A 13,590-nucleotide genomic window follows, 5' to 3' on the forward strand; every position below is an offset into this window, starting at 1 on the left:
GATGAAATTATTGCAAAAATAAGGGGGGAAATTATTATGTTTAGTGCTCTTAGCGATAAATAGATGTAATTTATAACTAGAAATTTTTCCTCGAAATTCTTAAATGGATCAAAATCTTAAGATGGACTTAATCTTGCAATACATTGGATGAAAGTATCTATCCTTTACACTCAAGAATGGATAATAAAATTGTATCGCTGGTGTTATCGACATTATCTCTAGTAGCATTACATTCAGAGAAGGAATTACGATTATTGGATAAAGCCACTAGGCTTCAATCGTTTTATCTGGAAAGGAATTTTTTCTGTTCGATTGCGGGGAGAGAACGCGTTGGCTTAATGATGTAAATTTTTAGATTACGCTTTCTTTCATATTATTTTACGATCATAAATCTAAACAAAATTAGATATCGTTCCAAAGAAACGATGTTTATCTTCCATAACCAATCATTGTTCGTTTGCTAACAACTTATCGTACTTTCACGAAATCCTCCCTTCCAGCGACGCCAGTACTGTAGATGTATACTTCTCATCTAAAGTTCTGCATTAAAAATCAATAAAATAATCTGTGGCGAGTCATTTATGGTTCACGCTAGGAAGAACAAAAACACGATGATGGCACGCCATTGAAAAATCATCTGTCCTTGTGGGGAGGCCAGTGTTCTGATCTACGGAGAAGTATATGACGTCATGGAAGAGGGATCGACCGTTCGAGCCCTCGCGAACGACCAATCGCGTGCTGACTTTCGTTCCCTCGAATATTCCCGGGCGTTACGTCATCCCTTAACCATTATCCCCTTCAGAGGGTTGTTTTTTAGTAAATCGAAATTATTTCTAATAAAAAAAGAGCTTGAAAAAATATCCATTACGGAATCTCTCAGCAACATGCAAACATTTTGATCGATACAAATTGAAGCTAAAGGGATAACGTTTTTCAGAATGGAACGTTAGGTTTATTGAATAATTATCACTGATTCCTGACCGAGGCATGACGAGCGACTTATTGCTAATCGTGACTCGGAGGAATTTTGGTGCCTATGAAATTTACTGTGAACAAAATCTTTTACGTTATATGTTTCATTTGCGATGCTATTTATGAGACGCTCGAGGGTGGCGCCGTTTCTCAGCACACATTCAAATCGTTGCGATGATTCGAAGTCCAAAAAATTTCATCATAGAAATCGAATATTGCGTTCCTCGCAACAGGCGTTGTGCACTTGACTGTACGTGCAATAGACAGATATATCGCATGTATGACGAAAATAGTGATTTGGGATTAGTAATCTCCAGTGTATAAGCGCAATGCGAAAGCGCGTCTCGAATTCAACCCGCTCAGATACGCGATGAGAGAGCGGCGCGAAGTATTCTATTTGTGTAATAAAACACAAATTGGCTGGGAGATTAGTTGAATGAAATGCGTCATTGTCATTGCCAAGTTGTGTAATGTTACACGAAGGAAGAGAGCAAGCGTGATAAGCGAGGGACGATTGCAGGATAGGCCGAGAATAGTCGTTGAATTCCAAACAGGAAAACGTGTTGCAACGTTTAGCGCATAGCGTCTAAATGTTACCGGAAGATCGCGATAATGTTGATTCATCGATGATACTCTGGTGTTTTTTCATTTCGCACGTTTCAATTTTTTATTCTAATTATCTTGAGAACTCGTTGCACGTGTTGCTGCGTCAAACTGATGCTTGAACGTTCAATGTAAAGGATAGGAAGGCTTGAAAACTGTTTAATTACCGTATCATTGAACCGATAATATTGTTTCATTTATGTGGTCGTCGATTCCTATCGGAGTACGAGACGATTTTTTGTATTGATAAACTCGAATGTATAGTATGGAAGTTAAAAAATTTTCAATAACCGAACGTGATACTTTGTGCTTCGTTTTGAAACGAGCTTAACAAATTGCTATGTAGTAATTTTAGCTTGTCAATCCGAAATGCGTGACGTTCATAAATTTACATGTTACATGATACGCTGGTAACATTTTGATAATGCAAAAAGCCAATTCGGAAACAACAAACACTAGTAATTTGAACGAAAACATGAAACGAGCTATAACTGTCTAACAGGGAATTATCGCGAGCCTTTTAAATTTCCAGTATAATGCGCTTAAATGACTCTTGTTTGTCAAAGAAAGCCCATTTAATTCAAGTAATTTGTTCAAACAAAATAAAAGAAACGCATCAGCATGTAACTTCAGTCATAAAAAAACAAGGAATGATGTAATGATATATAATAGTTCCCTGGTGACAGCAAGATGCAGATTTATCAGTAGGATCAGTAGGTACCGTGCAACACGATCCGCAAATTTTATCGTAACAGTAAAACGGATGTGCATCAGATTCTCTACGTGATGCAACCGTTTCGACGAATATGCGAGCGTGAAATCGGATGACCTTTTTGTCCTTGAAGGGACGAGCCTCCATCCCGTGCGCGGCACATTCACCGCCGGTGTGTCCAAGTAATAGTAACGGAGTGTGCGAACGTGGGGAGGCTACCCCTATCCGACTCCCACCATTTCGTTTATCCCCACCAGTGTCTCGTGACAGTGCCGTAACGCGGGTGGAAAAATCGCTGGCGGCAAACTTGACGCAAGAACCAGTTTCGCTTTCGTAAGATTCGCACTCGTCGGCTATGATTTTTGTTTATTTTGACTGGGTATCGATCCGAGGCTCGAGGAACTGGAACTGGATGCCGCGAACGACAATTTTTGCGAGAAATGACGATTATAAACTTTGATTACGTTACAATCGATAGCAGTTTCTTTCTTGGATCGAAATATGGTTTGCAGGAATGTGAGAATTTTTCGGTTGAGACGTGAATGAAATTATGGAAATATGGATTAGAGATGAATGACTACCATTGACGGAAGAACATTTTTAACGATCTCAATCTTATCGGACACATATTGATTGGAATCGTCGAAATTAATTGACTTAAGATACGATATCGAAGATTGATTTTTTTCTTATCGATTCTTCGATTTTATTTGTGCAATGAACAATGAATATTCGTGGAATTGGGGAGAAATTCGAATTGCGAAAGAGGGTATTACATGTCAAACATTTTTTACCTTGTAATGCTGGTTAACTTGTACTTATCTATGAAAGAACACGATGACCATCGTGTTCTACATTTTTTTTATTGTTTCTAGGATTCTTATCGCTCAAGCCTGCTAGGCTGTTCATTATTACGATGATCGTTTATAAACACTGAAAACAAATTGCAGATAATTGTCCAAACAGAGTTACAATCATACCTCGAGCTTTTAAATTACAGTTCATTATGACTCTCAATACTACCACCGAAGCATCACACCTACATCGTTGCACTATTATTTCTGATTAGAAAGAATAGTCAATTCTTAAAGGTCGACGTACTCTCGAGTTACCTACATTAAGAAACCCAGATAATTTAAGGGGATCAATAAGAGGAGGACAACTCAAGTGAGCAAGGCGCGAAATCGCTGGAGCACGTTCTCGATCGGTAACGAGGGGAAGTCCCACCGTGTATCCATCACTGGTCCGTCTCGTCTCCACCATGGCCTCCTTTCTCCCCACCCAACGACCACCACGCTCTTCCATGAAGGTGTAGGTACGCGTGTGGAACAGGCGCCGCCGTGTCAGTAGTCGCGATATAAAACTCGTGAGGCACGTTCGTAGAACGAGAAATCGTACTTGGTTGTTCGAACGGGAACGTAGTTGCTGTCACGCGCGTGCACAACGCCTCGCGCGTCTCGAAGGAATCGTAGCGACGCAGTCGACGTTTAACAGACGTCCTGAGAAGAAAAGGACCCAAGACCCGTGGGCAAACAATACCTCGAACCGTGGTGGCGAGATAGTTTTGTCTCGCTTTTTCGCCGTACCAGTGTACCGAGAACTCGTCAAACACGAAGCTTCTAGAGGGCCGTAGCTCGGGGTGCAACATCGAGGGGAGGGCAATGAAGACGTCGACGTTATCCTCGAGTGACATGGTCAAGCAGGAGGTGAGCCGATACGGAGATCGTTCACGAGGAATAACGGCTCGTCTAACGGAAGACGCGGCCGGTGTTCCTACCTTAGTGTCGATCGACGGAATTTTGTCACTGTGTACACATACATACACGTATATACGTTTCTATGGTGCGTCCTCCCTGTACGCGACACACCGGGAGCGGAGGAACGATCATGTTCAGAATCATGCCCATGTCTCCCGATTTCATTTCGCTTTTGTGCGGTTTGTCGACACTTGCTGGTTATTTGTGTTATGTGAGGTATGCACGAGTTTGGGGTAACCGAGTATCTTCGTCGTAATCACGGGTATGCGTGTACGCGAAGTACAGGTTATCCGGTTTGGAGGCGTGTGAAACCACGAATGGGACGATGTGTGTGTCGGGCCCACGCGATGGCGGCTTAATCGGTTAATCGGTAAACGTGATTGTGTGAAATACTACAACGCTCGTGAACACTTGAATGGATGATAAAAAGGTATACGTGTGCTGGATCGTATCTATCGATAAGCAATAGATGATTAGAGCCTAGCGAAATTAGTCAAATTTCGACGCGCCTACTCCATCGGCACTGATAGACTGTTGCGCTTCGTCTGAAAACGATTTTACCATTGCAAAAGATCAGGAAAGCTGGCTCGTGTTATCGTACACTATGTCCAGAGTGTGTCCCAGGAATGTGACCATGTCTTGTTATCGATTGCGGGTGGTCGTGGATGGAAAACGGGGAAAACTGGCACGCTCGACGTTACCCGCGAGTGTCAACGTACAGGATCGATAAACGATCCCCTGACACAAGTACCGCGTGCCACGCGGTATAAGATTAGCCATTAAATATTTCACGAACGAATACCATTCCCGTTGGTTCCTTGAATGCCGATAAGATGGCTGAGACTTTCCTGAATAGCAGTCGATGACGAGTTCAGTCTCGTTCGTCACGGTAATACGGTTCCTAGGATTTCGCGCAGTAAACTCCAGCTCGATAATTTCTCGAATAGCACGTGACTCCAGAATCGTGACTACTTCCAACTATTCTTCCAAATATAATTGGTCGAATTTCTAGGTTAGGCTGGCGTAAAATTATCGTACGGTCGGTTTAGAGCTTGTGGTCCCAGTAACGTGTTGCGTCGACACACGTGTAACGACTTCCGGTCCGCTGAGATAAGAAACGAGACAGAGCGGTTCCGCGAAAGGGCGGACCGCGACTGACCGGCTCTACTCGAGAGCCCGTGTCCGGTTCCGTCGCGTTTCCGTGCTCATCTAGAGGAGGTCGTCGCGCTTTGAAGAATAGATGTTTTCGCCCGCCACTGACATCGGCCTTGACACTCTGGTTACACGAGGTAGTGGCCGGGTAACAGGCCGAGGGGACCAGAAATAGCCTTGCTCCAAAGGGAGGCGAGCGTAAAATACGTTTCCAGTGTATACGCGTGTCGACGGGGTTGTATAAGATTACTGAACGTCCTCCGACGCGTTTCATTGCTATGTGGAACACGGAAAGGAATGTGGATAATAGTCGTTGGCTCAGTGAACGAGAATCGATAGGGTCGTCGATAAGGAAATTATTGTTCGCATCTCGCCGTGGAAGCGGTTTTCAATGTCTCAACGCGCATGCATTTGCATACGAAAGTATTGCATAAACGTGAATGTATAAGGAGTGTTCGGCTCGTTTTCTGTCTTTACATTCCAGCACGTGCATTTGTACGAATCACTGTGCATTGGCCTTTGGACGTTCTTCCTGTAGCGTGCACGCGGCCTGTGTACAATGCGTGCATCGTGCCATTCATTCATAAAACGGTCCTATTGGCTGGTCGGCGGGTGTGTCGGCGACGTCACGGCCAGATCAATGCCGTACCCGTCGTACGGGTGCTGGGGTATGCAATTGGCGGGAATTTCAAACCCGCGGTTTAGACTCGGTTTCCTTGAAATTCATTTCGAATCGATTAACGCAATGTTCCGTATTTAATTTATGTATCGAAATGGCAACGATGGGCTATTAATAATTCCGTCCTCGTACAATTGAGACGTAAATTAAGAATATAAATGTCGCAGCTGGCTTAACGTTTCTCAAATATGTCCATCAAATTCGTACGTGAGCGATAGACCAGTGATTCGATGGTTGTACAATTGCAAGCAATAAATATATGGTGTTACATGGCCCTATATCTGTCAGGAATTAGTAATTTATCGGTTACATAATTGTGTACACTATTATATCATGCCATAGCTATCACAGAAAGCTTTGAGTGAAGTAATAATTACGCAGCATCGACTCGTACAGTATACAATAGAAAACAAAGTAAATTTCGTTTGGCAACATATATAGCTTTTAAATGTAATCTAAATTCTTACGTGTTTTACTAACTTTTCAGTATACATAGTTGCAGATGTTAGCCAAGAGGAACAAATATTTTTGAATTTCTAATGGTTTACGTAATGTTTCCCTGGTGTAGTAAAAAAAATTGTCGATTTCGTTTAGCAATGTCTTACGCAACAATGGTTCTAGACCGCTGAAGATTAGAATTTCGAGGTGTAACTCACTGCAACACTTGTACAACCTGTTATAGACGAATTTTAGTATTTCTTTTACGACGCATATGATAAGACAACTTACGTAACATGTATTTTCTACCTTGAATTATATTTTATTTTTTTGCGTGTGACCTTATACGACCTTAGACAATCGACAAGTGACGTAACTTCGATATTGCGTGATTAAAGATACATTTTGCAGCAACATTACACGAAACAAGAACGTATCTTTAAAATATTCATCGAAGTTCCTATCAGTTGATGCTAGTCGTTCGTGATTTACATAAAAATTATGAAACCGACATCCTTTTCAATTCCTCTGCATTTATTCCATTGCAACTATTCACGTCGACAAGAAGCAATTACTTATGATCGCCTCCGATAACGCGGATATCGTGTCGAAATCGTTTAAAAATTATTTTCCTCCCTCATATTTTTGCCAACCATTCCGCGAAGCGTGTCGCAAGTAAGCAATTCGAACTACTATGAGAACTGTTACGTTATACTTGAACTTGACAAGCCAGCTCGCATGCTCATTAGTTTTCACGGTTTCAAATGGATAAGCAACGAAACTGAGAACGCCACGAGGGAACGAGAGGTACTCGGACACGTGAGTTCTACACTGTTTCCAGTAAATGAAGAGTAAGAGGAAAAATACGGATCATAGAGGGGACAGTTTATCGGTAATGAATCGACGACTATGAACACAGCGCAATTTGCATTTAAATATCATCAAAAGCTATCGAACACGAACGGCTCCGTTTTTGAGGGAACGAAAGCGAAGAATGGAATATTATTTTTTCAGTATAGCTCGTAACAACGGGACGTAACGAGCGGCTTTCAGCTACGATTTAATTATCTCCTCGGATGACTCATGATATTTCGCAGAAACCAAATTCAATTAGATGCAGAACCAGAATTGTTGCACTAACCACTGCTTCAAAATGTACGACACGCCTCTGAACTTGGCTGAACCGCATATCCAACCGAAAATACGAAAGATTACGAAATGAGATCTGCATTTAGACAAAAGTTCAACCTTAAAATCGGAACGATTGAGATATTAAATCCACGCTTGGACGCAAAATTGCGTTCGACCGGTTCTAAAACCCGCGCGGCCTTCGTTCGCGTGGGTCTTGCGAGAAAGGCGAGCGACCTTTCGAATCGATCGTTCGCTTTTTTTTCCCACGAAAAGAAGCGAAAGACTTCCAGCTATTGGAACAAGAAACGTTGCTCGTCCAGTGGGAATTTAATTTGAATCACGTGACGCGATTAATTGCTCGTCGTTCATTCAGTGGACATCATTGTTCCACACGTGACGCATTTTTTTCCATGCGAATTGTCGTCATTAGTACAGTAGTCGAGAAGAAAGGAAAACCTAGCGTAGAATATTAATTTTCGACATATTTTTAAGGAATGCGAGTCCATTCGAAGATCCTAAATATGAAACTACTGTTGGGAAACAGACTTGGGTAAGGGAAAAAGTAACATAAATTGCTTGAAGTAGACTTGACGATTGATAATTTGGAATAAAAAATTCGCATGGGAATCGGTAAAAAGAGATAGTAAACGATAAAGACGAGAACGCGTAATTACATGTTAGATAGAATTTGGAACGAGTAAAAGAGGTATGTTACAGTAGATTTCCATTATTTGTTCCAACGAAATTCTAGCGAATGCTTGGTTAACCGGATTCCTGTCGATCGTCATTTCAGCATGGAAAATCATGAATATTATATGAACGTGTGCAGTTATATGAACTGCTTTGTCCCCCAACGAGTTTTAGATAAATGGAGCTCTATTGTACTACGTAACGTGCACATGCACACTGTTATACGTTTCTTAATGATACCCTATCGTGGGTGCACAAGGGAAAATTCTCAGAAAGTACATCAATGAAATTGAAAACAAGAAAAATGGAGATACTAATTTTTGCACAGAAAAGGAGAAAAGATACTATAATTTCGAAATTATAAAAGCGTCGACAATCAATAGCAGAATTACGATAAGTACACTAATGATAAACGCAAAGTGGACTCGTACGCTAGTGGATTTCGATTGTACGTCCAATTTTGTAGGTGAAGGATTAACGCTAATATTACATTTGACGATCTAAGAGAGACTGATTCGCGAGTGGAAAAAAGAACGTGCAGCTGTGTCGGATCAAGCGACGAGTCACGTGAAAAGCGGCTTTTTAAATAGCGTCACACGTTGAAGGCCGGTCTGGATCGGAAGAGTGCGTTCACGCGCGATCGATTGCTCGCGATCTTTAACGCTCGAGCTTGTTTACCGTCCGATTATCGATTTAGAACACTGTGCCAACGTGTCGCGACCCAAATTCGCCGATTCTTTAATCCTGGTCATTTTTTCTCACCATTAGATAGCCGAGTCGCGTTTGGCGCGTCTGATATTTCAAATTAACTATCTGACGTACGCACAAAGACGGCTTAGATACGTCACACGCTTATTCTGCGAATATAAGCATTGACGTATCTGAAATGTACGCAAATTTAATTTGTTTTGCATTTTGTAGAAGAACATAGGATTATGTTTCCATTCGTTGTTGAATTATTATATTCAGTAATGGATAGATGTTGTTTTCTTTCATATTCTCTCTTTTTATCGCTGCAAATTTTATTTCATTTCTCGGTCAAAGGATTTAATTACCTACAGTACTGCGTATCGATGCTGCAATATTTTCCTGACACAAAAGCAATTATTTAATTTCTGCTAAAAAGTCGTTGCAACGAATTCATTCTCCGTATCGGGAATATTTTTTTTTTACGACCAGCAAAGAACGACTGCTTTAAAACGTAATGCGTTATTGCTGATTAAAATCGAATTGTATTTTGAAATAACGATTTGCATGGTAGCAGCCCAATTAGTCTCTTTTTACGGCTATCGGTTAGGTTATCGGTTGTAGCATAGTAAACGCGATAGTAAGCGTCAATTATTACAATTATAGAATTACTTTCTGGTGATTTTATCATTCGCTATTTTTAGTGCCAGAAAAGTCCCGACATGTTATGCCAGATTATGCTCGTAGTATCATGTACCGATCGTATATTTTTTTCTACTCCATTCATGAATCTCTAAGTAAACTAAAGATTCGATTAAAGGGCAAGAAAAGAATAAAATATAATAAAATATAATATTGCCGAATAGTTCGTTATGAAATATGAAACCAAAAACATATTATGACTATTTAGACTACTGTAATTGCCATAATACGATTCACCACGGCTCTCGAAATAAGCAAATAGTTTTTAAATGAGCAACCACTAATGAACATCTAAAAAAGCACTCGTATGAAGTCACGCGTGTAATAAACACGACGCGAACCTAAATCAAAGTTCATTTCGATCACCATTAGCGAAGCAATTAATTTTCTGCGCTCTCTACAATACACTGTTCCATTATATGCGCTAGATACGCGATTTTCTTTTCGATTGTGACATCTAAAGTTCTGCTACATAACAAAGAGCTACGCCATTAGAAACTATTCTCTATTTACATAATCAATCTCACGATGACAAGCCTGGGAGGGGCTACGACGCGAGGAAAAAGGCAAGATTCTTGCAATTAAGTAAAAAATATTTCAAGTCATCCCGAGCAAACGTTAAAAAATGTTCCATGTCACTTCTTTTATCGACGTCAAAGCGTTTTGCGATGTGAAAAGTAAAAAGAGGAGAGAGCTCGATCGATCGAGAAGTGTCCACGACGAGGATGAATGTAATTTACTCTAGTTGCTCGTAACGAGCGCCAATTTCAAACGTTGTTTACTAATCGTTCGGATTGAAACGATTGGGGATCGAGAAAACGCCATAAAATGATATCCTCCGTCTCTATCTTTCTTCTTATCCATGATTGTACAGCAAAGTTATGCAACGTACGTGGCAGCTACGCCACTGGTGCAGGATAATTACATACAAAGTGGGCAAATAGAAATTACCGCCTTGTATCTATTCGAAATTGGGCGAGCAGAGAAATTATTTTATGCGATGTAACTGCAACCTGTAATCGTGTTCATTTTCGTGTACGCAAAGATATTCGATCAATGATCAGTTTCAATCTTCATTTTTCTTTTTTTTTCGCAGATAAAGGATATCTGTAAGGATCTGATCCTCTCCGACGACCAGCTCCACATGGTTATGCAGAAGCTCGACGACGAGCTTCACAAAGGTCTGTCGAAGGAGACTCACAGCCAGGCGATCGTGAAGTGTTTCACGACGTACGTTCAAGATCTACCCGATGGCACTGGTAAGTTCATCTTCTTGAGTCTTAGAGTAGGAACGATTGTCCAGTAATATAATTTGAAAAACTTAGTCTCTAAATTCTTGCAAGAAAGAGTAAAATTTAATTGTTACATCTTTTTGCGACCATCGTCCGACACGCTTAATTGAAACAGCTTTTTAAGAGCATATGACAAGTCGCTTTCATTTTGCTTTTTAGAGAATTAACCTTTGCCGGTTTTTGTATCTTCCTCAGGCGAAACTAATCTCTTTAATGAAATCTACTGAAAAACCATTGAGACTATATTTTCACTTTTCAGTGACTTAATTAATTCTGACTCGTTTTTAATAATACTCTGAGTCAACGAAATTAGCTTGATTGTTATCGATTTACAGAGAAGGGTAACTATCTGGCCCTGGATTTGGGCGGAACGAATTTCAGGGTGCTGTTGATCACCCTGGACGGTCAGAACTTCGACATGAAGAGTAAAATCTACGCCATACCTCAAACTCTGATGTTAGGATCCGGCACGCAATTATTCGATCACATAGCCCAGTGTTTGGCACTGTTTGTCAAGGACCTGAACCTTCAGGACCAAGTGCTGCCTCTTGGATTCACGTTCAGTTTCCCGTTGAACCAAGAAGGGTTGACCAAAGGCTATTTGGTCAGGTGGACAAAGGGTTTTGACTGCAGCGGTGTTGTCAACGAAGACGTGGTTGCTCTGCTCGAAGAAGCAATCGCGAGAAGAAACGTGAGCTTCCTTATTTTACCTCCTAAAATTACCTCCACGCATTCATTTGATTGTAATCACCTTTCACATATCACATTGAAATCAATTGCAAAATTAACCATAATCTATTCTCTATAGGACGTGAAAATCGATGTGTGTGCCATACTGAACGATACTACCGGTACCCTAATGTCGTGTGCTTGGAAAAACAGGAACTGTCGCGTCGGATTGATTGTCGGTACGTAAATAAAAAATTATCGACTAAGCGTTGAATTTTCCAACCCTTTCTAACCCTACCAGTGGCTAGAATATTATTCTTGTCGCTCTCGAAAATATTTCAACTCGTACAAATCTCAAGTCTGAAAGCGTAACGTTCACTTCAACTATGAACTTTCAGGTACCGGTACCAATGCGTGTTACGTGGAGAAGACGAAGAATGTGGAGTGCGCGATTCCAGGGAACTTCGCGCCCCAGAAGCCGCACATGCTGATTAACACCGAATGGGGTGCGTTCGGCGAGGGTGGCGTCCTTGATTTCGTTACTACAGAGTTCGATCGCGCGATCGACGACAACTCGATCAACCCAACGAAGCAGCTGTTCGAGAAAATGATCTCGGGCATGTACATGGGCGAGCTGACCAGGTTGGTCCTCGAGAAGGTCGTGAACGCTGGGTTACTATTCGGTGGGAAGTGTCCCAGTGACTTGAAGAAACGCGGCAAATTCTTCACGAAATACGTGTCGGAAATAGAGAAGTGAGTATCGCTGTGCAAATTAGAAGTATTTCGAATTCATCTGAGGAGGTTGCGGACAATCAATCCGTAAATTCTTCGATCAAGACACGACTGTTAATCTCTGGAAAATGTTCGAATCGGTTACAGCGATGCCAAAGGGAAATACACGAACTGTCGTGAGGTATTAGCCGAGTTGGGTCTGCGAAACGTGAGTGATCAGGATTGCGAGAACGTTAGGTACGTTTGCTCGGTCGTTTCGAGAAGAGCGGCTCACTTGGCCAGCGCTGGAATCGCCACGCTGTTGAACAGAATGGCTGAGGACAACGTCACGGTCGGAATCGACGGCTCGGTCTACAGATTCCATCCATACTTCCACGATCTCATGACCGAGAAGATTAGTCAGTTGCAGAATCATAAGGTAAGAGAGAGAGAGAGAGAGAGAAATGTTCGAAGTTGAACAAAATGCGAATACATCGAAATCTGTTCGATTTCAATGTAAAATAGCCTAAACGTTTTTAATTAATTAGAGTTATATCTATTTTGCAGTTCGATTTGATGCTGTCCGAGGACGGAAGTGGTCGTGGAGCGGCGCTGGTCGCCGCGGTGGCCGCTGGACACCGGTGAAGACAACGGCTGTGCCGCGCCTCTTCAACTTAGCTTAAATTAAGTTATATGCAGTAACGATACAAGATTTGACACACCATTAACATACACGTACATAGAACATGCATGAGGCCACGCGTATGTGTCGAGGAGGAAAAGTCGAAGGAAATAACTAGCTATTTAAACAAACAAACAAAAAAGAGATTTAAAAAAGACAAAAAAAAATTGAATCAAGCGAAAGGATGAACGGATGAAACTTTGTCTGCTGTGTAACGAGAAAAAGAGAGGGAGAGAGAGAGAGAGAGAGGGAGGGAGAGAAAGAGGGAAAGAGATTATGTGTGAGAGTGTGAGAGTGAGAACGCGAGAATGAGAGGGAGAACTGCATACGCACTTGTATATAGAGCATAAAACGTAGCCTAGACGTGTGGAGACTTGGACGCAACAGTACTTGAAAAGAGTTTTCATGTTCATTTTTACCACTGATCAGACCCGAGGGATAGAGAATGAGAATAAAATAAAATAAATTCATGATGAGAACACGATCGCGCGGGTGGACGGATGAATGAACGACAAGTGAAACGCAACAAACGTCACATTACTGCCATGAGTGCAGCCAGAGACCTACATGTGCGCAGGTGAGCCTGAAGAGACGCTTGAAGGAAACTCAATCTTCCTTTGGAGAAGGTGAACGGCTACGTAAATTTATGGTGGTACACGTGCGCGCCTAATTTCGAGTATCTCGTGCGTAGTGAAATCGATTTCAGTGTTCCT

At 41.6% G+C, this 13,590-nt stretch overlaps 1 protein-coding gene across 2 annotated transcripts in view; it reads left to right on the forward strand.

Moving 5' to 3' along the window:
• Hex-a (Hexokinase A) overlaps positions 1 to 13,356 on the forward strand; it is a 25,515-nt gene extending 12,159 nt beyond the window's left edge. Inside the window, exons 1-7 of one of the 2 annotated variants that reach the window (XM_076903626.1) lie at positions 3,793 to 3,993; positions 10,620 to 10,782; positions 11,151 to 11,506; positions 11,624 to 11,723; positions 11,883 to 12,237; positions 12,364 to 12,634; positions 12,763 to 13,356. In XM_076903626.1, coding sequence (XP_076759741.1) covers positions 3,949 to 3,993; positions 10,620 to 10,782; positions 11,151 to 11,506; positions 11,624 to 11,723; positions 11,883 to 12,237; positions 12,364 to 12,634; positions 12,763 to 12,840 — 1,368 coding nt within the window. In that variant the 5' untranslated portion in view covers positions 3,793 to 3,948 and the 3' untranslated portion in view covers positions 12,841 to 13,356. Of the gene's footprint in view, positions 1 to 3,792; positions 3,994 to 10,619; positions 10,783 to 11,150; positions 11,507 to 11,623; positions 11,724 to 11,882; positions 12,238 to 12,363; positions 12,635 to 12,762 lie in introns of those variants that run through there. The other variant, XM_076903625.1, reaches the window with a different exon arrangement.
• Positions 13,357 to 13,590: the final 234 nt, after the last annotated feature.

The sequence above is a fragment of the Xylocopa sonorina genome, chromosome 10, assembly GCF_050948175.1.
Source record: "Xylocopa sonorina isolate GNS202 chromosome 10, iyXylSono1_principal, whole genome shotgun sequence".
NCBI lineage: Eukaryota > Metazoa > Arthropoda > Insecta > Hymenoptera > Apidae > Xylocopa > Xylocopa sonorina.